This window comes from Caenorhabditis elegans, chromosome IV, assembly GCF_000002985.6.
Source record: "Caenorhabditis elegans chromosome IV".
NCBI lineage: Eukaryota > Metazoa > Nematoda > Chromadorea > Rhabditida > Rhabditidae > Caenorhabditis > Caenorhabditis elegans.
The window spans coordinates 11,381,231-11,406,107 of record NC_003282.8 but is presented as its reverse complement, the minus strand read 5'-3'; the positions used below and the strand labels follow the sequence as shown (position 1 = coordinate 11,406,107).

Here is a 24,877-nt window from a genome sequence, read left to right as displayed (position 1 = left end):
TGAAATCACAACTATATCATTTTTAGGATATTTTCAATTAAATCATTAATACGAGTGCAATTTACAATTTATCATGCAATAAAAAAAAATATAATCTCGAATAAAACTATAAAACTAGCTGTTTACAAATTTTCAAATTAGTTTCAAATCATGGAGAGACGATGGGACGACGTCTGGTGAGCTTCATGTGAATTGGAGTGACCGGGCGAACGATGATCTCCATTTTCGGGCGGACCTGAATACTTTTTAATTAGAATTTTATTTTTACATTCTCTATTTTTCAAGTACGTCTATTGGGGATAAGAGAGCAAGATAAGCTTTTTTTAAAATCAAAAACATTGAAAACTACTGTAATTTTATTTCCTCGCTGGAATTTGCTCATTTTGCAATTTCTTTTGTATATCGACACCGAGAGCCGTTTAAAATAGCGAAATGAAAACATTTCTGCGAGAAAATAGATATTGCAATAATTTTCAAAGTTTTGGATTGAAACATAGCTTATTTTGCCTAGTCATACAAAAAAAGCTAATCGGCGGTGTTTCCAATTCTTACCTCATGCATCAATTCGACAGCTTTTATATTGAAATTTCTCAACAAATGAGCCATGATGACCTTCTCTTCCATGAGTGCAAAACGTTGGCCAATGCAGTTACGGCTTCCAGCTGAGAATGGGATAAAGGCGAATGATTTGCGACCAATTGAGTTTTCAGGAAGGAAGCGATCCGGGTCGAATACATCAGGATCCTTCCATTGAGCAGGATCACGGTGAACAAGGTACAGGTTGAGAAGAAAAGTGACTCCTTTTGGAATATTAACACCTCCAATGACTTGATCATCACTCAGTTCTCTTGTAATAATTGGAACAGATGGAAAGAGACGCAGAGCTTCTTTTAGTGCACATTCGAGATATTTCATTCTGGAGAGATGTTCAATAGTCACGTCCTCATCGTCGCCCATTACTTCATCCAGTTCCGCTTGAACTTTTCTCTGAACTTCAGGATGATTTCCCAGAAGATGAATTGCCCACATTAATCCTGTAGATGTTGTATCGTGACCCTCAAACATAAATGTGTCAACTTCTGCTTGAACATCTGTTTCGTCCATTTGTCCACTTTTCACCATTTCGAGAAGAAGATCCAAAAATGCGAGACGACCTTCCATCTTATAATCATTCTCCTGTAGAGCTTCCTTTCTCTCGACAATCACTTTCTTTGTGAAATCATGGAGAATACGAAGACATTTTTCATGAGTCCGTCCGTCCTCTGTTCTGAAAATTACAAATTAATTCACCTTATTAATGATAAAACTACCGTACAAATTATAAATAAATGAATTCCACATCAACGGATTATTTGTTCTTTTTGAAATCAGTTTATTGATTGTGTGCACCGCCCATACATACTCGTTATTCTGAAAAAGTATTTAGAAATTTTGAGATTCGAGTTGTTTACCCAACCTCCGCGAGTTGAGCACCAATAGCTTTCCCCATAGAGGTTTCGCAAATGATGTCAAGAGTGCAAAGGGTTATAACGGAGAGAACATCAACTTCTTCACTGAAAAGAAACATTTGAACGAGTTATCAATTAAAATTCTTACTCTGCTCCGAGGCAACACAATTTCTGAACCAAAATCTTTGATTGCTCGTTAAAAATCGGCAAAAAATCCTTGAGAATATCATAATGGAATGTTGGTGTCAATAGTTTTCGTTTTGGACGCCATTGTTCCTTTTGGCTCGTCAAAATACTGATTCCAAGCCATGGCTCGAGCAAAACGTATGCGAACCCTTTGTTCAGATGTTTCGTCGATGAGAAAATTGGTTCAACAAGATCGGCAGAGTAGAGCATCAGACATGGAAATGGGCCAATCCAGAGAAGACACATCCGTGGATCTGGATACAAATATCCCATTCCAATCACTTGGTTCATGAATCCCTCTGGATCGGGCTTGGTGATGAGTCCGTGACCAACGATTGGATATGATCGTGGCTGATTGAGGTGCTGGAAATTTATTTGAGTTATCTTTGAATGCATTTTGCAATCTGACCTTCAAAACTTGACGCATTCTCAAATGTTTGTAGAGAAGCCAAGCGATCACAGTCGCCATAGCGAGAAGTACAGCGGGGATGATGACCCCCATTGCAAAACCTTCTGAAATAATTTATTTGTGCGAAGAAACGAGCAAAACGCGTTTAAAACATGAGAAAAAGCGTTTGTTAAGCTTTGGTTCTAAAAAAAGAAAAAAAACGAACAGTTTTTGAATCAACATTCAAATTTCACGCATGTCGTAGTGAGACCCATCTGAAAATCGCCATGCGCCTTTAAAGAGTACGGTAGGCTCAAAAAAATTCTAAAACTGATTTTTGTTGTTTTCTGATATATCATGATATTTAAATCTTGATTTAATGATTAAAAACTTTCAATCGCGTTAATTTTTCAACAAAAAAAAAAGAAAACAAATCCAAAATTATTTTTCAATAAGTATTGTACTTTTTATGAATGCATCGCCTATTTGACCTATTCGATCTCCCCCGCGAAAAGTCAGCGCAACAATTGTGTTATTTTAGGCCCAACGAAAATTTTTGATTGTGAACATTCTTCTACTTTGCTGATGTTCAGAGAGCCGTAATGAAATTTCATAAATATTGTTTTATCGGTGAAGCATTATTAATCTGTTAATCACTTGAGTACATTGTTTTTTTTAAAGTTTTATCTTTAATTTTTGCTTCGAATTCTTATTTTTCCATTAATTTTTCAAACCAACGTTTTTTAGAATGTCAGCTCCGTCCCGTACCGTTCTTCGCGAATTGACGGCGACCAAATACGTGGCCAACTACACCGATGAATATCAATTGGAAACCGCTCGAGCCGGTTGCTCAGCCCTCCCACCACAACCCAACATCAATCATGATGCAATTATCGAAGGGCATGGAGAAGACGTGGAGCTCGTCGAGGATAAGAACTACCGTTCCCTGCATCGTATCGATGAAACTCCAAAGCTCGTCGACAAGAAGCCGAGCAAGGCAATCATCCGCGATGAAGCTGTCAAAGTGCTAAGAGACATTCAAACAATGCCGATTGAAAATCTCCGTCTCAAGCGCTACGACTTCTTCTCGCAAAGATGGTTCAACACGACCAGAGAATCGGAGAAAGCGCTTGTCGAGCACGTGCTCCTTCATCCGAACCAGCGACCACACTATTTCGCCGCTCAGTGCCGCATGCTTTCGGCCGAAGATATCTCCAGTCTGATTCTAGTTAGTTTCTTGAGTATATTTTTCCCAAAAAAATTTTTTTATTTCAGACTTCCCTCCTGGCCGAGCCGAAAGAGACGGGTCAAAATGTGGTTCGATTTGCGATCCAGGCAAAGACTGCAATGCCGTTCCAGCAATTGTTTGCAATTCTCGAAAAACTGGAGATGGAAATCGAAGGCTTCCAGATGACAGACAGCTTTGTGGTGGCAACATTGATCCGATCACAGAGCAAGAGTGTACGTAAAATAGTTTTCTATTTCACACCGATAACTTTTCATATTTCAGACTACCACTCGTCGCCTGCGAACAACAAACTGCCGGGAATACGGAAATCTCGAGCCAGGACTCGATTCACAAGGCCGACTGATGGCCTCGACTGCATCAATCACGTGTTCGATTCGAGGAAAGCGCCACGTGGAAACGAGGATCGTGTACAATAACAACTCGAGCGCCAGGGATCCTTTCCGGAGATATAGAGTGAGTTGAATAGCAATAATTTATCGGTTTCCAATTTATAACGTTTTCAGTACATCGAATTGGAGCAAACGGTGAAGTGCATGAACCGACGAGTGCAGATTGTCGAAGAGCCAGTCGAATTTCATGAATTCGAGGTCGAAAACGATATGGTCTCGTTGAGAAATGGAATGGTGCTTGTCGACGACCTAATCTCGTTCCTCGAAACATTCGAACTGGATGAAGAGTGAATTCATTTGTCCAATAATTAGTTATAATGTGCATAAGTTTTTGTATATATCTATCTGAATAACTAAGTGGTTCCTGTTAAATATATCAACTAACTTTCCCCTATTTTATTTTCCATTCCTCCAACTCACCATGACCCTCGAATATTTTGTTTATGTTCAACATGTATATTGCTTGAATTAACTTTACCAAATCATGAACTGGTTGATTTAAAAAATCTTTTTAACATGACTCTGAAAAATTTTTCAAATTAAATTCTTCTGATAAGCTGATAATTTTCTGGTTTCAGATATCAAAATTTTTATACAGCCGGGTACAATGATTTACGATATGGAAGATGCCTCCAGCCTAAAAAGATGAATTCGAAATTAGAATTAATGAACGCAAATTTCTGAAAACGCTGGCAATTCCAGCTTGCGACATGCAACTTTTCGATACTTGAGGCTTGATAGGCAATTGGCCACATTACATAGTGATCATAATTCTGCAATTTCTAAATGTCGTTTCCTGACCGATATCTTGGCTCGAAAACATGTGAAAACTTATTGACAGTAATACTGATTGAATTCAAGCAAACATATTATTCAAAATAAATGTAATATGAAATATCTTTAGGATTTTTTATATTTGTGGCCCTAAAGAGGGCCGTTGGGTTCGGTGGGTTTGTTTAAAGAAGAAAGTTCTTACTCCTTATCTCCTCCAGTCTTCTTTGGGAGAAGAACGGCTTGGATGTTTGGAAGAACTCCTCCTTGGGCGATGGTCACTCCGGCCAAAAGCTTGTTGAGCTCCTCGTCGTTGCGGACAGCGAGTTGAAGATGTCTTGGGGCGATACGGGTCTTCTTGTTGTCACGGGCAGCGTTACCGGCCAACTCGAGAACCTCAGCAGCGAGATATTCAAGAACAGCGGCCAAGTAGACTGGGGCTCCGGCTCCAACACGTTGAGCATAGTTTCCTTTGCGAAGAATACGGTGAAGACGACCGACTGGGAATTGAAGTCCAGCTCTTGATGAGCGTGACTTGGCCTTTCCTCCGGTCTTGGCTTTGCCTCCCTTTCCACGTCCAGACATGATGAGCGATTGGTGTTCGTAAGACGAATCTGAAGAATGAATCGAAACTGTCTGTTTATATTCATTTCTACGGTGGAGGGGCGGAGTTTCATGCGGGGACACCTCTATTTGAACATTCCGCACTCTCTGGTAGGACACATTTCTCTCACTTCTCTTTGTCCCCCTATTAACCTCGGTACATTCGGAATTTTGTGTGCACTCAGTAATGTGTCCCCGCGGGAAGCTCCGCCCCTCCACCGCAGTTTTTACATAAATAGGTGTCTCTCCAACCATTTCCTCATACTTGATTCAAGTTCATTCTCATCATGCCACCAAAGCCATCTGCCAAGGGAGCCAAGAAGGCCGCCAAGACCGTCGTTGCCAAGCCAAAGGACGGAAAGAAGAGACGTCATGCCCGCAAGGAATCGTACTCCGTCTACATCTACCGTGTTCTCAAGCAAGTTCACCCAGACACCGGAGTCTCCTCCAAGGCCATGTCTATCATGAACTCCTTCGTCAACGATGTATTCGAACGCATCGCTTCGGAAGCTTCCCGTCTTGCTCATTACAACAAACGCTCAACGATCTCATCCCGCGAAATTCAAACCGCTGTCCGTTTGATTCTCCCAGGAGAACTTGCCAAGCACGCCGTGTCTGAGGGAACCAAGGCCGTCACCAAGTACACTTCCAGCAAGTAAGCCATTAGGCTGAAAACTACCCCACCGAACCCAACGGCCCTCTTTAGGGCCACAAATCTTTAAAATCCTATAGACTTGATAATCAATAAATCGTTTTAATTTTGACTAAATCTCATTTTGTTTATGGTGTCTTGTTATTTGCTGTCATGAGGCTTTTTCTTACTGGACCGCACAGCGCCTCAAATCGGGAGAGTTAAGAAAATCGAGAATTGGAAAGTCCAACGGAGCGCGTTTGCACACTTTTACGGTATTAAATGAGTTTCAGACGAAATTTTGCGATTATTCGAGTTTTCAAGATGAAATTTGGAAAAAAATAATTAAATATTGGGATTATTATTGCTTTAAAAAAGTTTTAAAAAACATTTTATTGAACAAATTCACGATTTGGCTGCTTTTTCATTGATTTTCGAACCGACTAGAACAAGTTAACTCTATGACAAAATTTCTACGCGAAACAAATTTTTTCAAGCATTAATATGTTTGATTCCAATTTTTAAACGTCAGCTTGATAGAGATAACACGGTTTCACGTCTTGAAATTGTTCAAAAATGCCCACATCAACGGAAACTGTTTAGTTGGCAGCTGATCTTCACTAAACCAACACTAAATGTTCAGATCAAATCACAACTTGTTTGATCATTTGAAAAAACATTTTTGAATCATTGTTTCCCACAAAAAGCAGATGATAAGTAGTATAGCATGATGAGAATCCATTAGATTCTTCATATGCGCATAGCTATAGATACTGTATCTTCGACAACTCCTATCTCCTCAGAGATGCAAGATATCAAAAAGTGATTAACTAAGAAATTGTAGAACATATCAAAAACTATACTAATTAGTTAAAATCATGTGTTTATCTCTTAAGATGAGGGAGTTAGAGCAGCCAGTAGAATAACAAAAAGTATGCAATACAAATGTACGTCTAACTCCCCCATCTTGAAAGATAAAAACGCAGGTTAAATTGAATATCATAGTTTTTGATGTGCTCTACAAGTTCTCAGTTGATCACTTTTTGGTATCTCACCTCTCCGAGTAGATAGGAGTTGTCGAAGTTGAGGTATCTAGAGCCGTAGAGGGCAGGAAGAACCTGATGGTTTCTTATTAAGAAAAAGAAAATATAACACGAAACTTGTAAAAAATGTTAATTTGATCATTTATGTGAGTATTTGATCCATTTTTTAAGGAAAATTGGAGAGCAACACTTGCATAAGAAATTTGGCGTGGCATAGATCCATTGGTAGATTGGAACATTGAAATTTGATCAGAACTATTTTTTTTTTTTTAGTGATTTTGATTGATTTGTAGCTTTATTCTAGTGAAATCTTTGATTTCATACAAGTTTTTTAACCAATTTTGCAAGATTTCCCTTGATAAATGTTGCTTTACTTTTTTATCGATTTCGTTGTAAAGAAAAATCATTTTCTGTGTTATCAGTCAAATTAATGACTAAAACACTTTAAACAGATTCAAACTATTAGTAAAAATTCTAAAATTGAATATTTATGCAATAAAATTGCTCTAAAATCAATTTTTATTTGCAAAATTCTGTTTTTCAGATTCGCCGAAATTCAGAGCTCATTTCGAGCTTATTTGGGGGAAAATTTATATTAAGATGAAGTAAATCGCATCGCGAACAGTCTCTGGGCGGTCCCGCATATTGAAAATTGCTTTAAAATCCCTAAAATCCAGCAAAAACGCGATATTTTACTGTTTTGTTACACATTAATTCCAATTCGTGCGACGTCTGCAGCAAACGCGCTCCCGCGCCAAAACCACTTCTTTAGCTCTTCTCTCCCGATCTGAGGCGCTGTGGACCGAAATATAGTAGGGTCCTACGTGGGAAGTGATAATTAAAAAAAAGTACAGCAATTGAACAATCAAGAAGTAACGTCTTCTAATGACAGCAAAATTTATTTCCATTCTGCAAATAATTTTTTATGTTCTCTACTTTCCCCCCCCCTTTTCATTATGAATATAAAGTATACAATTATTTCCCTTGTACGATTAACTCCACCCTCTCGGCAGGCATGTCCTTGAATATCCAGAAACTGATATATAATAGATGTGATACGATTGGAAAAGGTTATTTCTATTGTTGTAGTATTCCTATATTCACTGCAATGAAACTAATAATAAAGTATACAGTACTCACACTTTTCTATGCTCAACTGGTAACTTAACACATTCACGATTTTTTAAGACTAATCTCGGGTTATAGATAAATTGTTCTGGATATTTGGAAGTCCACCTTCGAAGTCCTCACGAACAACCTGCAACTGTTAATATTTCTACAGATGTTCAAAATGAAGAGTCGAACGTTTTCGAAGTAATTCTGAAACCAAACGTAGTATTTAACGTGACAAGAATTCCTGTTGATTTCAATAAAACCTACAATTTAATCATCAAAAGCGAGGCAAATGATGGGAAAAGTTTGTGAAATTCAATAACTGAGATACGTTTTGTAAGATATAGGTTATATATTTTAGGCAAAATGACAATGGAGAGCAACCTGACTCCACGTGTTGGATTGATCTCCCCAATTCAAGTTACACGTACATTTGATGGTTTACGGATTATCATTGAATGTGATGAGTAAGTACTGAATTGTATTGGCAATTATTATACAGATAGGAAATGTTATTTTTATTGAACATTTGAAACAATACGGTCAACAAATACGTGCGCTTTTAAGGTGTACTGTAGTCTCAAATGCTCGTTATTCTGGAATTTTTTATAGTTTTCCTCCAATTTTCTTTTAAAAATACTGTACTATTTAAAGGTGTAGAGTTTTTTTTTGAATTTAAAATTGGCTCGTAGCGAGACCAAGTACTTTTAAGACGAGAGCCGTTTTTTCCAATTTCCATTTTTTTTTCCAATATTATATTTAACTTTTTTGAAACCTTGAGAACGTAATTCACTTACTATTAAGGAAGTTGTTTTTGAAAAAAAAATCGCAACTTAATTTTACAATTTCAGAAACTGGTTCGGTGAAAAATGTGATGTTTTCTGCGATAACATTGAACAAAGACTACATGGAAAGCGTTGCAATTACCGTGGAGTTCCAAGTTGTTTAAATATGTTTACTGGAGCAGGATGTATGAAAAGTGGGATTGACCAATAAATATAAAATAATAATTTGAATTTTTTCAGTGATTACTCCGATGGACTGCTCATGCAAGAACAATGGAAAATGTGTTGACTCCGCTGAAACGCCAATTTGTGAATGTACGAGAGGTTTTAAGGGAGACACGTGTGAGGAAATGCACGAAACTATAAAAGCAGCTATTAATGTCCAACAGGAAGAAATCGGATGCGGTGGATCAATTCATAATAGTATTATGGAGAATTTAGTTCTAAATCAGATGAGAGAAGTTAAACAAGATACAATGTTTCAACTTCTTAGAAGCTTGGTAGGAGCGATCTTTGGGGCTATTTCTAGTGTTTTACCAATTGATGGAACACTCGGAAATGCAGCCTGTAATAATTCTCTTGTGGATAGTGTTTCTGAATTGGATGGAAGTGGCGTATTCCCTGAGGAAGGATCAGGAATTACATTTTTGGATTAGACTGGAAACAACAATTGGATGAATTCAATTAATAACTGAATTTTATTTATGTGATAATAAAGCTGTTATTGATTTAAAATCTAGCGTTTGATAATTTATTTTCACACCCAGTTTTTTAGTAAAACAATTTATTCACAGGAGTGCATCAGTTTGCACGGGATACCCAAATAGAGATCACATAATACACGAAGTCTAAGTAATTATAACAAGTTTGTTTCAAATTGCAGTTGGTTCCATTGTTGTCGTCGGAACTAAACTGTGAACATAAAAACTCTTTGGATCGATCGGTCTTCGACGAATTTTATTGATGAACTGATCGACTGATGATCGAATTGCTTTGATACGAAGTGTGTAGATAAACGGATTTGATGCAAGTTTGAGCATTACCTAAAAATTGAGAAATTGTATTAGTTGATCATAATATTCTAAAAACTCACTAAAATATTGACAGATGAACTTAGAAATAGGGAAAGATAAAGTCCAATATTTTCATTGTAGATCAGCATACATCCTTCTTCACAAACAATCACAAAATAAAGAACACAAAGTCCCCATGACAATGAGAATGTAGACACAATCAGAAGAGTTGTCCAAACTAATTTCAACTTTGAATATACATTAGTAGATCGGGTACTGTAGCTTCGGCTTGCTCTGAAATTGAATTTTGGATTTAATTCAGAAGCTTCATAAATAAATAACCACTTACGGTGTCTTACTATTTTTGCTTCCATTTTGGCCATTTTGACTATTCTGACTGTTCTGACTGATATCAATTTTGCGATCAGTACAGTAAGATTCAAATTCCACTTTGGCTTTTAAAAGTTTCACAAGAATACATCCATAAATAATCAATGTTGAGATTAATGGAAGCATGAAGATCAGGAAAATAGTGATTCGGAACGGGAATCGTCTGTAGAAGTTGAAACTACAATTCGCGTGTCGCAGACCATCATCTTCCTTCGCCACAAACCATCCAAATACAAATAATAATGGAACAAACCAGAGACAGAAAACGATGTATCGAAGACGACGAGTTGTCACCATTATCTGAAATTTGAGAATTAAATTATCTAATAAATTTGTTTTCAAAACATTTCCCCTGGAGTAAACGTGGCAAAACCAACCTTATATTTTAATGGATACATAGTTCCAAGAAATTGATTAATTGCGAGAGCAAATAAATGCATATCAGAAGTCAACATTCCGGATATCCTAAACATTTCCAAAAGAGCATCAAAGCATAATGACGTTTTCTTGTATCCAGTAACTACAGGTAGATACGAATTCACTATTAATCCTAAAATACTTAATGTTAACAGTAGATCGATATAAAATCAAAACCTACCGCTTATAAGTAATGTTGCGGCCCACATATCAGCTGCAGCAAGGGATATACATAACTTTAAATATGGGGAAACCGGGGAAGAGAGCCATGGAGATGAAAGAACGATTAGGCCATTTCCCAGAATTGCAACCTGAAATTCAGTGGATTTTGAAATATAATTCGTTTTGAATCGTTTTCAAAATGTTCTCCTGGATGATTTTTTATCGGATTTAAAATTTTTATTTATAGTCTTCCCTTTAAATTGACCTATAGAACTCGTGGTAAAGTTTTTCGGGTACTATGACGTCACGTATGTTTCCATACAGAAGGTTCTTTGTCGAATGGTAGTGACGTCCCAACGTTTGAAAAAAGCTTTCCACGCGTGGAGTAGTTCAAAAATCAAAATAAATGGAAAAAAGTTCTGAATCATAAGGTTTGCCAGAATGTCAGAATAAAGTCAAATTTCCTGTGATTCCGTGTTTTTCTCAAGCAATTATTAATTTCTGTATCATCTCAAAACGCCAATCGACTGACATCAAAACACGTGATTCACTTCTTTGAAAAAGTGAAAAATATTTATGTGTTTCTGAAGTTTGACTCAACTTATCAAAAATTCAATCTTTCAACCCCTCTTATCCCACCTCCAATATCTTAGGAATTAGTTTTTTTGAACCTCTTACTTAGCTCTTTAGCAAGATTTTAAATATTTTGAGGGAATTTTAAAATCAGGCACATCTGGATTCATCTCGGATTATATGAACACACTCATCTTTGAGCTAAAAACTGTGAAAACAAAAACTCACGAGTAGAATTACGATTGTTAAAGGAACCAGCCACTGGTAGATTCCCTTTGCAAATTTTATATATTCTAGAATTTCGGGGCTCATTGAAGATTGGGTAGTTGCTATAATTGATGTATCGTTTTCAAGTAGAGCCAGCACCATTGGTGCCAGTGTTGATGTGAACATTATTTTGAATTCTGAAAATTAAGAAAGCTTAATGATAATTTTCAAAATAGAACAAAAAAGAAAGCAAAAACAAACAAAAAAGTATTGAAGAGTTATGTGGACTTTCAAAAAAAATATTTTTGCGTCTTTGAGGAAGAGTGTCCCAAGAAAACGGAAGTTCGCATAATGTGTTGTTTTCGAATCGTCTACGTGGCTCACTGGCTCACTGGGCAAGGATTGCAAATTAGTGTCCGATTTGAAATTGAAATTCAATAGAGAAAATGATGACGTGGCAGAGCCAAAGAGACAGACAGGACGTGGCAGGAAATAAAAGGAATTATAAGTGTAGTTCCAGGGAAAAATTGAAAAGAATTCGAAAAAATTGAATATGTCATCTAGAAAACAAAAAAAGCCTGCCTTACTCGTGCCTACAAGCGTGCCTATTGACAAAATGGAACATTAAGAAGTAGGAATTCTAAGTCAAAATTTTTTAAACAGACGTAAGGAAGACATGATAGTTGGAAGGCGTGGTTGCCTATTAGGAAAGAAGATGCAATAAAAAACTTTTAAAAAATTATTTGGACAATGAAACATTTAAACTTTTCATTGTATATAACCACCTTAAAATAAAGCATCTCTGCAGTAACTATGTATTTTTTCACAAGGAACTTCCTATCTTCTTAAGAAACGATTCAGCAAAAAAACATAAGCCTTCAAGCCAAAAAAAAAAGTGGAAGCCAAACTCCGCCCATTTCCTATTGAATACGATCGAAGTGTATGAAGACGTCAAAGAAAGTGTGAAGGGATGATTCGAAGTGTACAAATTGAGAAAATATGATTACATTTCATTTTGTTGTGGGAGTTTTATGATTAACATCGAACATAGTTTGAGAGGTAAACCAGAAACAGTCAGAGACAAGTTGTGATTTAAAAACTGAAAGGAGATTTTTTAAAAAGATTTTTGAGTAAAAGTTTTTAGTAAGGAGGACTATGGGGGACTATGGGAAAATGACAAAAACGCTATTAATTTAGATTATATTAATTTGAACGCAGAGGTGCGCGGCAATTGCCGTTCGGCAATGGAATTTTTGGAAATTTCGGCGATTGCCGGAATTGTCCATTGCCGGAAATATAAATTTAATACTTTTTGTAGATTTAGGGGCCTAAACATGCATTTTGATGAGCAATTTTCTATTTTCAAGCTCAAAATGATTTAATCCGTTTCTTTAAAAAAAAAAAGACTAACTAAATACTAAAAAAACATGTTGAAATTTTTACAATTTCCAAAACATAATTAGGTTTGAAAATTGCCGGAAATTTCCAAAACCGGCAATTTCCGAAATTGCCGCTTGCCGGAAATTTCGGATGGCGCCGACCTATCAGTGATTCGCTAGGAGTGAAGCACACGTCGCTCATTCTTCGATTTAACAATTGTTTCTATGTTTCGGCGTTTTCCAGAGAAATAAAAAACATTTGGAAATATTTTTTCCAGATGTCGAAAATTATTTTAAAACGATTTGCTCTAAAAAATAAATAAAAAACCGAACCCATCAACATTTCTTGATATTCTCGTTGATTAAAAAATAGCTTTGATATAGTTTTTCACAAATCTGTTTATTTTGTCGAAAACAATTTGTAATTTTCGGAAAAAAAAAATTTCAAAAACAAAGTTGATCCCAATTTATGATCATCTGACGCACACTTCCAGATACATTTCCCCCCAATGTAATCTGGAGCTTTTAAATTTATTTTTCTTGTCAAATGAAGAGATTTCTGGTTTTCAACGATTTGAACAGAAATCAGAAAGAAAAAAGTTCGAAGAGCATAACACAACTTTTAATATTTACTTATCTCAATAAAAAAATTAAGAATTGAGAAAAGAAAGTGCCAATGGGGTAATGAAGTAGTTCTTGGAAGAAATTCAAATTTCATTCATAAAAATTGGAATGAAAAACAGAAAGAAAATAAGGACGAAATGGGATAAAGATGGACAAAGATGGTGTCAATTTTTATGAGAAAAATAAGAATGACGTCTGGTTTATTAATATTAATAAAAACTGATAATTTCAATTCAAAACTTTTCTACAACTCTAACAAACTTAAAACCAAATGTGTCACGAATAGTTATTGTGCTCATTTTTCAAAGGCTTTCTAGTTTGCACAAGTTAGACTGTTCGCAAGCAAAACATTTTTTGTGCTGTTTGAGTGCTAACCTCTTGAACATTTTTCGCATAGGTACCCGAATGAAGATGCTAACAGAGTAACAACAAAAGATTGCAAAAAAGTTAGAAAAGTCATCAGTGTTTATTTTTCAGCAAGAAAAATTGGCGACACATATTTTTGTTGCTTCCAAAAACTATATTTCCTCTTTTCGCCTCGCATCTTTTTGCTTAACTTTGATAGTTTTTTTGTATATTTAAGACTTCTATCTAGAAAATGTTACTTTTACATTCTTCTATAGTTTTGCAGTTACATATTTATTGGCATATTCTAAATTAAAAGAGATATGAGTTTCCTCAATAGATTATTTCGAATGCAATATATTGTTAGAAACTTCAGCAGTTGGGCGAAAACAGTTTGAAATTTCGTGAAAAAAAACAATTATTATTACGTTGTTTTTCAACTTAACTAGGATTTCAACGAGTGCCTGATGCTTGACCATCTCGATGAGGGCCGGAGGCGCCCACAACGCCTTCACCGTGTAAAAAGTCTAGTTTGAAAACTACACACAAACTTTTGAAATCTATATCTGAAGTTTCTTTTTTTCTAAATCTTAAAAATAGATTTAAACTTCAAAAACACGTGTTTTTCAAAAATACTTCGATCTCAAAACAAGAGCAATTGTTTCAAGACACAAAGTAGAGTTTAAAAAGTTACAAAAAAAAAGAAAGGTTAGATAGGTTCAAGTTGCGGTAACACGTATCCGTGACGTGATTTATCGTCTGCGTCTCCTGATCTCTTGGAAATCTGATACGTATTTCAAAAGTTGTAAGCCGAGAAACATCACATGGGTGACGGTGGACGCTTGAAGGGGGCAAAAGCCGAAATCGTTCCGAAATATAAGGTTTTTGTTTCCAATTTCCGGGTTGTGGAAACAAAATAATTTTCCAAACACGCAATCGGTCAAATTATTTTCATTGAACTCTAACATGAGATTGATGAATTATTTTGATACGAAAATTGTTGTTAATTTTCATGAAAAGATTTTAAATTTCATTTCAATGAAAGTGTTTTTGATTTGTCTGGAAAAACTCATTAAAACGCAAAAATAACCCAAAAAAGGGGTTCCATGAAATATGAAAAACAAATATTAAGAACATAAAATAACTGAAATGAAAAACGAAGCTTGTTTCATCTTTCGAGCTCACACTAATCGGTCATGGATAAATGATATTTAAAAATGGAATTGAGAGATGGGTGGAGCTTAAGAATCGTGGGAAGTTGCATCCATGTGTCATACTTTTAAAAGAGGGGGACTTCAAATTACATTTTGGAACTTTTTATGAAACGGAAATTGACTTTCAGTGGAACAATCCATAAGCCTAGTATTGCCAAATCACATTTTGATCTTAAAACTAAGCACTAATGCAGGCGGTATGTAGGCATCCATTAAAAAATAAAAACGTTTTATTCTACCACAAAATGGAATTTTTTATGATGAAAAAATGATTTAAAACATCGAAAAACTACAGAAGCATATTATCCAAATTATCTCTGGGAATTCCCTAGATGAAAATCAAAATTTGTTCCAAACAAACATAAGTTGTGACTAAATATTCCACGGGAACATTGACCAGAATGGTGCGAGGGAGCAAGCGTCTGGGAAGAGGCAAACAAGTTCTCAACCAGATGAACAGTCTCGATTTGACAAGTTAGTCTTCCCATAAAGTAAGTAAATATATCACATAATTTTCAGCAAGAGGTTACCCGTTTTGTCGACTGAAAATTTGAAAATATCGTTGGCTTCACAGAATTGAAAAAAATTAAATTTGAGAAAAAACATTGGTAAGCTCTCATATAATACATAGCTTGAAAATCTGTACTAACTTTACAGGGCCTTCATCTAAAAATATTATTCTTTCGTTGAATGTTACAAAAACCCAAAATCTAACGTGTTTTCCCAAATTATTTTAATATTAGCTCAATCAGATGAACGACAAAAAACGTAATGCATCCTCGGACTTTTAGTGTAAATATTTTGGAACATGTTCATCAAACTACTATTCAGAAAAAAAAGTTCCCCACAAGTGATAAATAAAGAGAACGAAAAAAGTTCAAAGAATTTGTCAGACAACGCCCACTTTTTCAGAGTGACTTTTCTACTCAAATTTTGATCCAGAAGCTCTTTTTACATGTCACAAGCACGTTTTTTCTAGATAAAAAGGAAGGAATATCATATATTCGAATATTTAGGATTTAGTTTTTTGTTTTTATTCAATAAGTCTTTTGCGTTGTATAAAGAAAGGAAAAAAGAAAGAAAAGTGGTCAAATGAATAGCTGGTAATGACAACATAAGATATCTTCCACAAAGAGCACATTTATCGGTTTAAAGGCAAAAAGAATGAGTAAATAAGTCAGAAGAATCTTCTTCTTTTTCATCATCGTCCTCATATAAAAATGTTAATTTAAGTGTAGATGTCTGTGTATAGCAGGTATATTGGTATATATTCAACACATCAATGTCCAATATGTAGTGGAATTCATTTGATGAAATGAATAATTTCAATGATCTTCAAGAGATCGCATAGCTCTTATAGTAAATGATGATCTCATAATAACGAACAATTTTCTTTCTTAAATTATTCTCGAATTATTAAGAAGATTGAATATATCTGATTGAAGTACAAACCAATAACTCAGTGTACGCAAGTCATAACAATCTAAAATTCAAAAACTCGTAATTAAGAATTATGTATTCAAAAGAAGCACGACTCACAGGCGCATAGTTATGGGAAATTGGAATTTTTGACATTTACCCCAAGTTCATGTGAACTTGTTGGTTTTCCAAAAATGAAAAAAAGTAAAATTAAGGGAATCAAGAACATGGAAACGTGTTTCATAGTCTGTAATTTCAGATAAAAAATCTTGAAATAATTTAAGGAGTTTCCTCTATTAGTCTTGCATGCAATACTAATTTTTTGGCCCGTAGGGGTGCAAGACTAAATTTTGAAAGCTCAATAACTTTGGAAAAGTTACCAACTTTTGTTGAAAATTCAACTTTATTCCGTTTAAGCCATTTAATCACATTCAAATTTTACTTATCCAAAAAAATTTAGTAATTTCTCAAAATTTCCTCATAGTATTACTGGTAAGACAAGAATTGGGGTGCAAGACTAATTGAGGAATACGGTACTTTCTAATAGAAATTTACAAAGATTTTCTAATAGGTATTATAAAGTTTTTAAGAAAAAACAAATGCTCTTTTTTTTTGAAAATCAAATGCGGCTTCAAACTTCTTCCTAATCTAAAATATCTTTTAAAACTATAGCATAAATCTGTCTAATGTTCAAGTACACTTTCATCAAAACCTTCTTAACACCCACTAAAGAGTCTAATTTAAACTTGTACGTGATATATTTCAAATTTATAGCAATGGAATCAAATGATAAATTAACTGAATTTAAAAAAAGATGCAGAATACTTGGAATGCGTGGCAAAGAGAGAAATCGAAGCTAATCAACTTTGGGATTCGATTATAAAAGTCTGCGGAAGTCAATGCAAATTTAGAGAAAATAACAGAGTTAGCAGGAGTTTATTTCAATTTGATTTTTACGACGTGGGAGTCAATAAGCAATTGAGTTCATGTTCATTGAGGTCTTTTCCATTAATGACACATTCCTTACCTTTTGTGTTAGAAGATTATTTCTAAACGGAAAAGTGTATGATCTTTGTGGTTAAGATTAAGGAACTAACTAGATAGGGGACAAAAATTATATTGTTCCTGCAAAGGTTTAGTCATTGATGGCTCGCGCGTCACAAGAAATCAAAGAGAGATTTGACGAGAAGTCAGTGCTCTCAAAGAGTTTGACATGATTTTGACGTGGCAGATTGAGGAGAAAACGACGAAAAAATAATAGAAAAAAGATAGAGATGTGAAGAAAATGAGAACATTTGTGGAAAAAAAAGGTTTCAGAAAAAGAAGAGTTCTCACATGTGACATGTCCAGGTGAACCTTATAATTATGTGACAAAAGTTAGTTGATCAAACGGAAAATCTTGAAAGGTTGAGATTTTTCTTCTTTTTCGAATAAAAACTAAATCAAAAACCTAAGAGTAAATTGTAGCAATCTTAGAAATGTTTTAAATATTTCATGGTTGACTTTGGTCCAAAAGTGTGACTGATGCAAGTTTATGCAAAATGTTAGATTTTTTAAATTAAAAACTCTAACAAGTTTGTTTGAAAGCGCAAGCGGTGGAAATTTGATCAAATACAGTGCAAACTTTCAAAAATTCTTTGGGTTTTTTATTACAGAAAAAAGTGGTGAAAACAAAGCTTTCGCATTATTTTTGAAAGTCAACCAATACTTTTTTCCACGAGTTTCAAATAGTAATATTATTAATTGTAATTGTATTCTAATGCTCTATATTTTTCCAAAAGCAAAATTTCTTGTAAATTTGAAAATTAAAAAATAAACACAAATAGTATTTTTTTTTAATCAAAAATGCATCAAAATCAGCTTTTAAAATCACCTATTTCAGTGCGGATTTTCGAAAATTATTTGTAAACTTTTGATAACCGTCTGTGGTCATTGATCTCAAAATTCAAGATCTCTGAAAATTTTGCAAAACTGAGGCTGAAAGTTTGGAAATTCTTTAGAAGACACACAACAATCAAAGTTTAGAAAAATAGCAGCATATTTTCAAACATCTTATTATTTGAAAATTGTCAAATTTCGAATGTGTTTTAGAAATCCCTATGTTCAAAAAAAAGTAGTCTTGAAAAACTTATAAAATACCGTAAACCACATCAGAATAACAATAACTTGTTCACTTTAAAATGAAAAAAACACGAGGATCAGATGAAGAGCTGACCGAATTCTCTCCAGAATGAGAACACATAACTTAAAATGGTTTTGTTTTTGCCAAAAAAAATCGTCAATCTTAATGATTGGTCTCATGAGTCGAACAACATATCCTACCAAAAAATATGAATAAAAATAACAAACAAAAAACTAAATTTTTATCTCTCACTCCCTCACTCAGTCTCTACTCAAACGGATGTCACAACTTGTTTCAACTCTTTCTATCTCTTTTGAACTTTTCATTTCAATGCACCGCCTTATTTTTCGCAAAGATTTGCATGACAGACAAGAGATGAAGGAAACGAAAAATGAAGTAAGTACAGTAGTCTCTTATCATTGAAGAATTAACTAATGAGTTCAGAGGTTCCTAGGAGTTTAGAAGTGATTTAATGATTTGGAAGAAGGACAGTTGGCTTTTATGAGGTACTTTGATGATTGAAAACTGATTGTGAAGACGAGAAAGTGATTGGAACAAGATGAAGGGAAACGAGTAGAAAACTGAATGAGCTGATGGGCTATTAGTAGTTAGAAAATAAATAAAATATTACTTTTTTTGCTGAGTATCATATGCTCTTGAAGTTTTCAATAGGAGTAAGTATTGTTGAGCTGAAACCTTTTTAGAGTGAATGTTAAAAGTGTTCGAGTACAGTTTCAGTGAATATTTTATAAATCTTTTCTAATTAGAACTCGTCTCCAAGTATGCGTGCATGTTTTATGCCCGGATTGTTCCATCTGATTGATTTTAAAAAATTGGAAAAATGCAGTTTTCGTTTCAAAGGGAACTCAAACAAAACTTCACAAAAAAAACGTTCTTCAAATTGAGGGTTTCTTCTTTTTCTTCGAATTTTTTTGGTTTTATTTTTTTGTAGTTCTGAATTTCAAACTATTTTTTGTTTTATAAATCTTTACTCACGTCATCTTTAAGTTCTATAGTTGGTATTTATTGGAAAACTGACTGGGTACCTGGTACTTTGAATAATCAACATACATATATATATATATATATATATATATATATATATATATAATTGTTAGTTAAAATTCAGGAAAACGGAATCTTTATCATTTTTGAAGAAAAAAGTTTTCAAACGCTCAAACTTCGAATAATCCAAATTTTTTAATCGATCGTTTCTTCCTAAACCCAAAAATCAATAAATAAACTCATTTGTATTCCAAATGCGACCAGAGAAAAAATAGTTTGCGTTGAACACAATAAAAAAACGGAAGTAAGTGTCGGAAAAGTGAAAAGTCTCATGAAAAAAAAAAACAAAAAAAGCAGTTCCACTATCTGGATATCTGTCATGGGAAAAACTGAAATTTTCAACCAGAGGGAAAACAATTAAAAACGGTCTAGTCCCGATGGGAAAGTCAATTCACAGTTTCTTAAAATTTTGCAGATTTAAGTGAAGAGAGTTAAAGTTTTAAAAAGTTTTGATGAATTGTGTAATGCCACGTAGTTTTTTTTACTGGCGGCTCATTTAGTGTGAGGTTACATCCTTTGAAAAAAAACGGTTTCTGGGGGACGAAAAATGAGTTTAGGATTTGAATAAACACTAAAACCGTTGTTGCCGGCTTGGTAGGTTCCCATAGTTAGATAAAATGTGAGTTACAAGATACAAAATATAAACATTTTTTTATACTCAAGAAAAGCTTATTTCTGAACTATTTTGCTTGATTATTTATCTTCAATTTTTGCAATGAATTTTGCACCACAACACCCAACTTCAAGTTTGCGTCAGCGCGTAGTAATTTATGTTAGTTCACTTATTTGGATGACCTGTGTATGCAAAATGCAAAATAAAAGAAAAAAAGAATGCAATTAAATGAAGTTTAGAAGATGAGGATGCTCTCATCCAGAACGAAACAGCTTCAAAAATTTTATTTTATTCTGAGATTTTGTTTCTTTTTTTGTGGTCTTATACTTTGAACCCATTGAAAAGTTATAAAAAATACAAATAGAAAGTGAAGAAATAAATTAGAATACTCTATGAAATTCAGAGAACAAATTGAGGTATATCACTTGTTTTTGCAAAAAGAAACGGATGAATGCCCCCTAGACAAACTTGCATTTCCTGTAATACACTTTTTCAGGAAAATACAAAATGTTGATACAAAATAGTTTTCATGGAGCATATAACTGGAAAAAAGAGGTCAGAAAGCCGTATGCTTCAAAGTTCTGGAGTAAGTCTATTCCTATTTTTCTCCAAAAATCCTATAAACATGTCAATTTTCGTTGCTATTCATTTTTATGTCATAAGCGGAAAAGTAATCAAGTCACAGGGTCATAAGGAAATGGGATAGAAAATGTGAATTTGTGTGGATTGCCTATGAATAATTGCCACGAATATAAGAAACGTATTGGGGTTTGAGATTTCAGAAACAATCATCATAAGTTTGAAGCCCACGCAGAAATAATTATTGGAATATTCTAGAAAATGGAAAATAAACATCGTGGATTATTAGTTTGAAAGTGCAAATATTCACCCAAGAAAATTAAATAACTCATTGCTCCAAATTTGCAAAAAAAAACTGCGTCAATGAAGTTTATTAAATTTGTTTCAATGTGTTAGTCACATGATGGAAGAAAATACGAAACGCCAATTGCAGAAACTCTCTACTTCTGAAAATGACATTCCAGAATCCTGGTAGGCTTCAGATACATTTATGTACTTTCAGATAATGGGCTACATTCGGAAAATGTGGGTGCTTCCAGGGTAAACGGGCACGTTTCTAGACCTGCCTACATATTGCCTATTTTATGCCTTCAGGCAAGAACTTCGGTGGACAATTTCTGCGCAGTTTGGCTTGAGACAGTTTTTATTCCCTATTCAAAATTGATGTTTTGAACCGTAAAAAAGTGTTATTTGGCAGTAGGTACGTGTATAATGATGGGCGCAAAATTTCAACTTGAAAGCTGCAATTTTTTCATTAACTAACGAGTAATTTTACATTTTACTGTCTTTAACACATTTTTATTAGTTCACTATGAGAATTTAATGACAACTTGAGTTTTCCACATTGTTAGTTTCAATATTCCCTAAGCTTTCCAAAACATTCTTGAAGCAAAATATTTTCAGAAGCAAGTTTAAATTGCTTGGGGCCTGTAAAATAAGGATACAAAAATGTATATTTTCCAAATGGCAAAATTTTTGAGACCAGCTCAGCTGTAGATTAAATTATTATATCGTGCCAAGTTACAGTAATCTTTAGGGCACAGCGCCTCAGATCGGGAGAGAAGAGCTAAAGAAGTGGTTTTGGCGCGGGAGCGCGTTTGCTGCAGACGTCGCACGAATTGGAATTAATGTGTAACAAAACAGTAAAATATCGCGTTTTTGCTGGATTTTAGGGATTTTAAAGCAATTTTCAATATGCGGGACCGCCCAGAGACTGTTCGCGATGCGATTTACTTCATCTTAATATAAATTTTCCCCCAAATAAGCTCGAAATGAGCTCTGAATTTCGGCGAATCTGAAAAACAGAATTTTGCAAATAAAAATTGATTTTAGAGCAATTTTATTGCATAAATATTCAATTTTAGAATTTTTACTAATAGTTTGAATCTGTTTAAAGTGTTTTAGTCATTAATTTGACTGATAACACAGAAAATGATTTTTCTTTACAACGAAATCGATAAAAAAGTAAAGCAACATTTATCAAGGGAAATCTTGCAAAATTGGTTAAAAAACTTGTATGAAATCAAAGATTTCACTAGAATAAAGCTACAAATCAATCAAAATCACTAAAAAAAAAAAAATAGTTCTGATCAAATTTCAATGTTCCAATCTACCAATGGATCTATGCCACGCCAAATTTCTTATGCAAGTGTTGCTCTCCAATTTTCCTTAAAAAATGGATCAAATACTCACATAAATGATCAAATTAACATTTTTTACAAGTTTCGTGTTATATTTTCTTTTTCTTAATAAGAAACCATCAGGTTCTTCCTGCCCTCTACGGCTCTAGATACCTCAACTTCGACAACTCCTATCTACTCGGAGAGGTGAGATACCAAAAAGTGATCAACTGAGAACTTGTAGAGCACATCAAAAACTATGATATTCAATTTAACCTGCGTTTTTATCTTTCAAGATGGGGGAGTTAGACGTACATTTGTATTGCATACTTTTTGTTATTCTACTGGCTGCTCTAACTCCCTCATCTTAAGAGATAAACACATGATTTTAACTAATTAGTATAGTTTTTGATATGTTCTACAATTTCTTAGTTAATCACTTTTTGATATCTTGCATCTCTGAGGAGATAGGAGTTGTCGAAGATACAGTATCTATAGCTATGCGCATATGAAGAATCTAATGGATTCTCATCATGCTATACTACTTATCATCTGCTTTTTGTGGGAAACAATGATTCAAAAATGTTTTTTCAAATGATCAAACAAGTTGTGATTTGATCTGAACATTTAGTGTTGGTTTAGTGAAGATCAGCTGCCAACTAAACAGTTTCCGTTGATGTGGGCATTTTTGAACAATTTCAAGACGTGAAACCGTGTTATCTCTATCAAGCTGACGTTTAAAAATTGGAATCAAACATATTAATGCTTGAAAAAATTTGTTTCGCGTAGAAATTTTGTCATAGAGTTAACTTGTTCTAGTCGGTTCGAAAATCAATGAAAAAGCAGCCAAATCGTGAATTTGTTCAATAAAATGTTTTTTAAAACTTTTTTAAAGCAATAATAATCCCAATATTTAATTATTTTTTCCAAATTTCATCTTGAAAACTCGAATAATCGCGAAATTTCGTCTGAAACTCATTTAATACCGTAAAAGTGTGCAAACGCGCTCCGTTGGACTTTCCAATTCTCGATTTTCTTAACTCTCCCGATTTGAGGCGCTGTGTAGGGCAAAGTAGGCGCAACGTATATATTTTTTTAGTGTTCAATTTTTCGAAAGAAAATTATTTTAAAACATCCGACTCGCATCAAATGAAAATATCAAAAATGAGAAAAATTACAGTTGCCGTAATTTTTCAAACATTTGAAAAATTCAAAAACATTCCCTTAGAGTCAATGAGTTGACTACAAAAGTTGGCCAATGTGCCAAAACAACAAATATAATTTATGAAAGAGAGAGTTGATCTTCTATTTCTGAATTTTCATAACTTCAAAACTTTGAAAACAAAAACATCATGCAGAAAATATGAAAAATAGGTTGCTATAAATTTTCTAGAAAAAGAAAATGAAGCAGGACGCAGCCTGATATGATCGTCTTTTTCCTGTCGTTGTCATTGTCAACATGTTCTATGACAGATGAGTTGTAGGTTTCCTGGAACAATGGGACACTTATGTAGAAATATTCTAAAAACCCTTTTGTCAGAATTGAAGAAAAAATAAATAGTTAACTCCAACAAAACAAACAATTGAAAATTCATAAATGCCACCATATCTTGCACATTTCTGAATGAATTATTTATCGAATGTTGGATTAAAATGAAGGACGTATGTAATGAATAAGTGTTGCAAAAACGGAAAAAATTGGTTCGACGTGAATAAGTGTGCACCCACTTGGGTGTCGACGTCATAACGGATGGGGGCTTGGAAGTAAAAGAACAAAAAAGAGGGCGTTGAGAATGGGTGGAATGCTACAAAAGGGATAGTGGATAGATTTTGGAAAGAATTTAAATACATTTTATTTCGGAAAAGTTGTGAGAATTTTAAAGAATAGTTGATTTACCACCAAACGTCACAAGAAAATGAAATGTAAAAACTCCAAAATGAGCTTTACAAAAAATTCAGAATGTTTTGGTTTAGCAGGTTTTGAAACATGTGTAGATACCTTTCACCAAGAATCATGTAAAAAATTTCGCGCCAGTCTGTTTAAGGATTGTTTAAGGATCAAATAGAAGACAATTTCAAGTATAGTTTACGATATTCGAGTTTCAGCTGCCTTTCTAAATGTCTGAAATTTGCTTGAATAGAGTAAAAATTTAGTGGAACCTAGCTAGGCAGTATTTGGAGTTCCGAACCTACTGTAATGCACTGCAAAATTCTTTTGCAAACGCCCTACTTTTAAGAAACTGTGTTTTTTATTTATATCTGGGCTGGTAAACAATTGAAAATTGGAAACTTATTAAAGGGACAACTGCATTCATATTATAGTTTGTCTAATAAATTCAAGTTTGACATGAACCTTTGAAACTTTTGAAACGATGACATACTAGATCTTCTTTGAAGTACATTCACTTTTATTTGGTTTTCTGCTCGAATATTTTTCAGTGTCAAATGCACGTCCGCTTCTCCTTTTCATAGAGGAAGAACTACAAAATGTTATATGGAGCATCAGAATGAGAAGAAAATGAAGAAATAT

At 34.2% G+C, this 24,877-nt stretch overlaps 6 protein-coding genes and 3 non-coding genes across 9 annotated transcripts; 4 read left to right on the top strand and 5 right to left on the bottom strand.

The window, feature by feature from the left end:
• Positions 1 to 55: 55 nt before the first annotated feature.
• On the bottom strand, positions 56 to 2,147 carry cyp-31A2 (CYtochrome P450 family). The gene is made up of 6 exons (NM_069751.8): positions 2,044 to 2,147; positions 1,597 to 1,997; positions 1,457 to 1,553; positions 1,316 to 1,410; positions 553 to 1,267; positions 56 to 235 (listed from the first exon to the last, which is right to left on the bottom strand). Exons 1-6 carry the CDS (start codon positions 2,134 to 2,136, stop codon positions 149 to 151), a joined length of 1,488 nt encoding a protein of 495 aa, NP_502152.3. The 5' UTR covers positions 2,137 to 2,147; the 3' UTR covers positions 56 to 148.
• A 622-nt stretch (positions 2,148 to 2,769) lies between these two features.
• Positions 2,770 to 4,163, top strand: memi-3 (MEiosis-to-MItosis transition associated). The gene is made up of 4 exons (NM_069750.5): positions 2,770 to 3,250; positions 3,298 to 3,483; positions 3,533 to 3,724; positions 3,775 to 4,163. Exons 1-4 carry the CDS (start codon positions 2,771 to 2,773, stop codon positions 3,949 to 3,951), a joined length of 1,035 nt encoding a protein of 344 aa, NP_502151.1. The 5' UTR covers position 2,770; the 3' UTR covers positions 3,952 to 4,163.
• 21ur-12556 lies at positions 4,124 to 4,144 on the bottom strand. The gene has a single exon (NR_056638.1).
• Positions 4,164 to 4,632: 469 nt separating the features above from the next.
• Positions 4,633 to 5,016, bottom strand: his-65 (Histone H2A; the record flags this gene model as incomplete). The annotated part of the gene is made up of 1 exon (NM_069749.3): positions 4,633 to 5,016. The coding sequence occupies one exon, from the start codon at positions 5,014 to 5,016 to the stop codon at positions 4,633 to 4,635; it is 384 nt and encodes a 127-aa protein (NP_502150.1).
• Positions 5,017 to 5,321: 305 nt separating this feature from the next.
• his-66 (putative histone H2B 4) lies at positions 5,322 to 5,693 on the top strand (the record flags this gene model as incomplete). The annotated part of the gene is made up of 1 exon (NM_069748.3): positions 5,322 to 5,693. The coding sequence occupies one exon, from the start codon at positions 5,322 to 5,324 to the stop codon at positions 5,691 to 5,693; it is 372 nt and encodes a 123-aa protein (NP_502149.1).
• Positions 5,694 to 7,790: 2,097 nt separating this feature from the next.
• Positions 7,791 to 9,343, top strand: dsl-6 (Delta-like protein). Its single transcript, NM_069747.6, has 5 exons — positions 7,791 to 7,867; positions 7,915 to 8,125; positions 8,183 to 8,288; positions 8,673 to 8,800; positions 8,847 to 9,343. The coding sequence occupies exons 1-5, from the start codon at positions 7,817 to 7,819 to the stop codon at positions 9,260 to 9,262; spliced, it is 912 nt and encodes a 303-aa protein (NP_502148.2). The 5' UTR covers positions 7,791 to 7,816; the 3' UTR covers positions 9,263 to 9,343.
• A 40-nt stretch (positions 9,344 to 9,383) lies between these two features.
• tag-89 (G-protein coupled receptors family 1 profile domain-containing protein) lies at positions 9,384 to 11,565 on the bottom strand. The gene is made up of 6 exons (NM_069746.3): positions 11,390 to 11,565; positions 10,608 to 10,737; positions 10,387 to 10,559; positions 9,969 to 10,309; positions 9,700 to 9,913; positions 9,384 to 9,649 (listed from the first exon to the last, which is right to left on the bottom strand). Exons 1-6 carry the CDS (start codon positions 11,552 to 11,554, stop codon positions 9,479 to 9,481), a joined length of 1,194 nt encoding a protein of 397 aa, NP_502147.1. The 5' UTR covers positions 11,555 to 11,565; the 3' UTR covers positions 9,384 to 9,478.
• A 2,887-nt stretch (positions 11,566 to 14,452) lies between these two features.
• On the bottom strand, positions 14,453 to 14,545 carry H02I12.10. The gene has a single exon (NR_056636.1). It is a non-coding gene; the product is annotated as an Unclassified non-coding RNA H02I12.10 (non-coding RNA).
• On the top strand, positions 14,453 to 14,545 carry H02I12.11. The gene has a single exon (NR_056637.1). It is a non-coding gene; the product is annotated as an Unclassified non-coding RNA H02I12.11 (non-coding RNA).
• Positions 14,546 to 24,877: the final 10,332 nt, after the last annotated feature.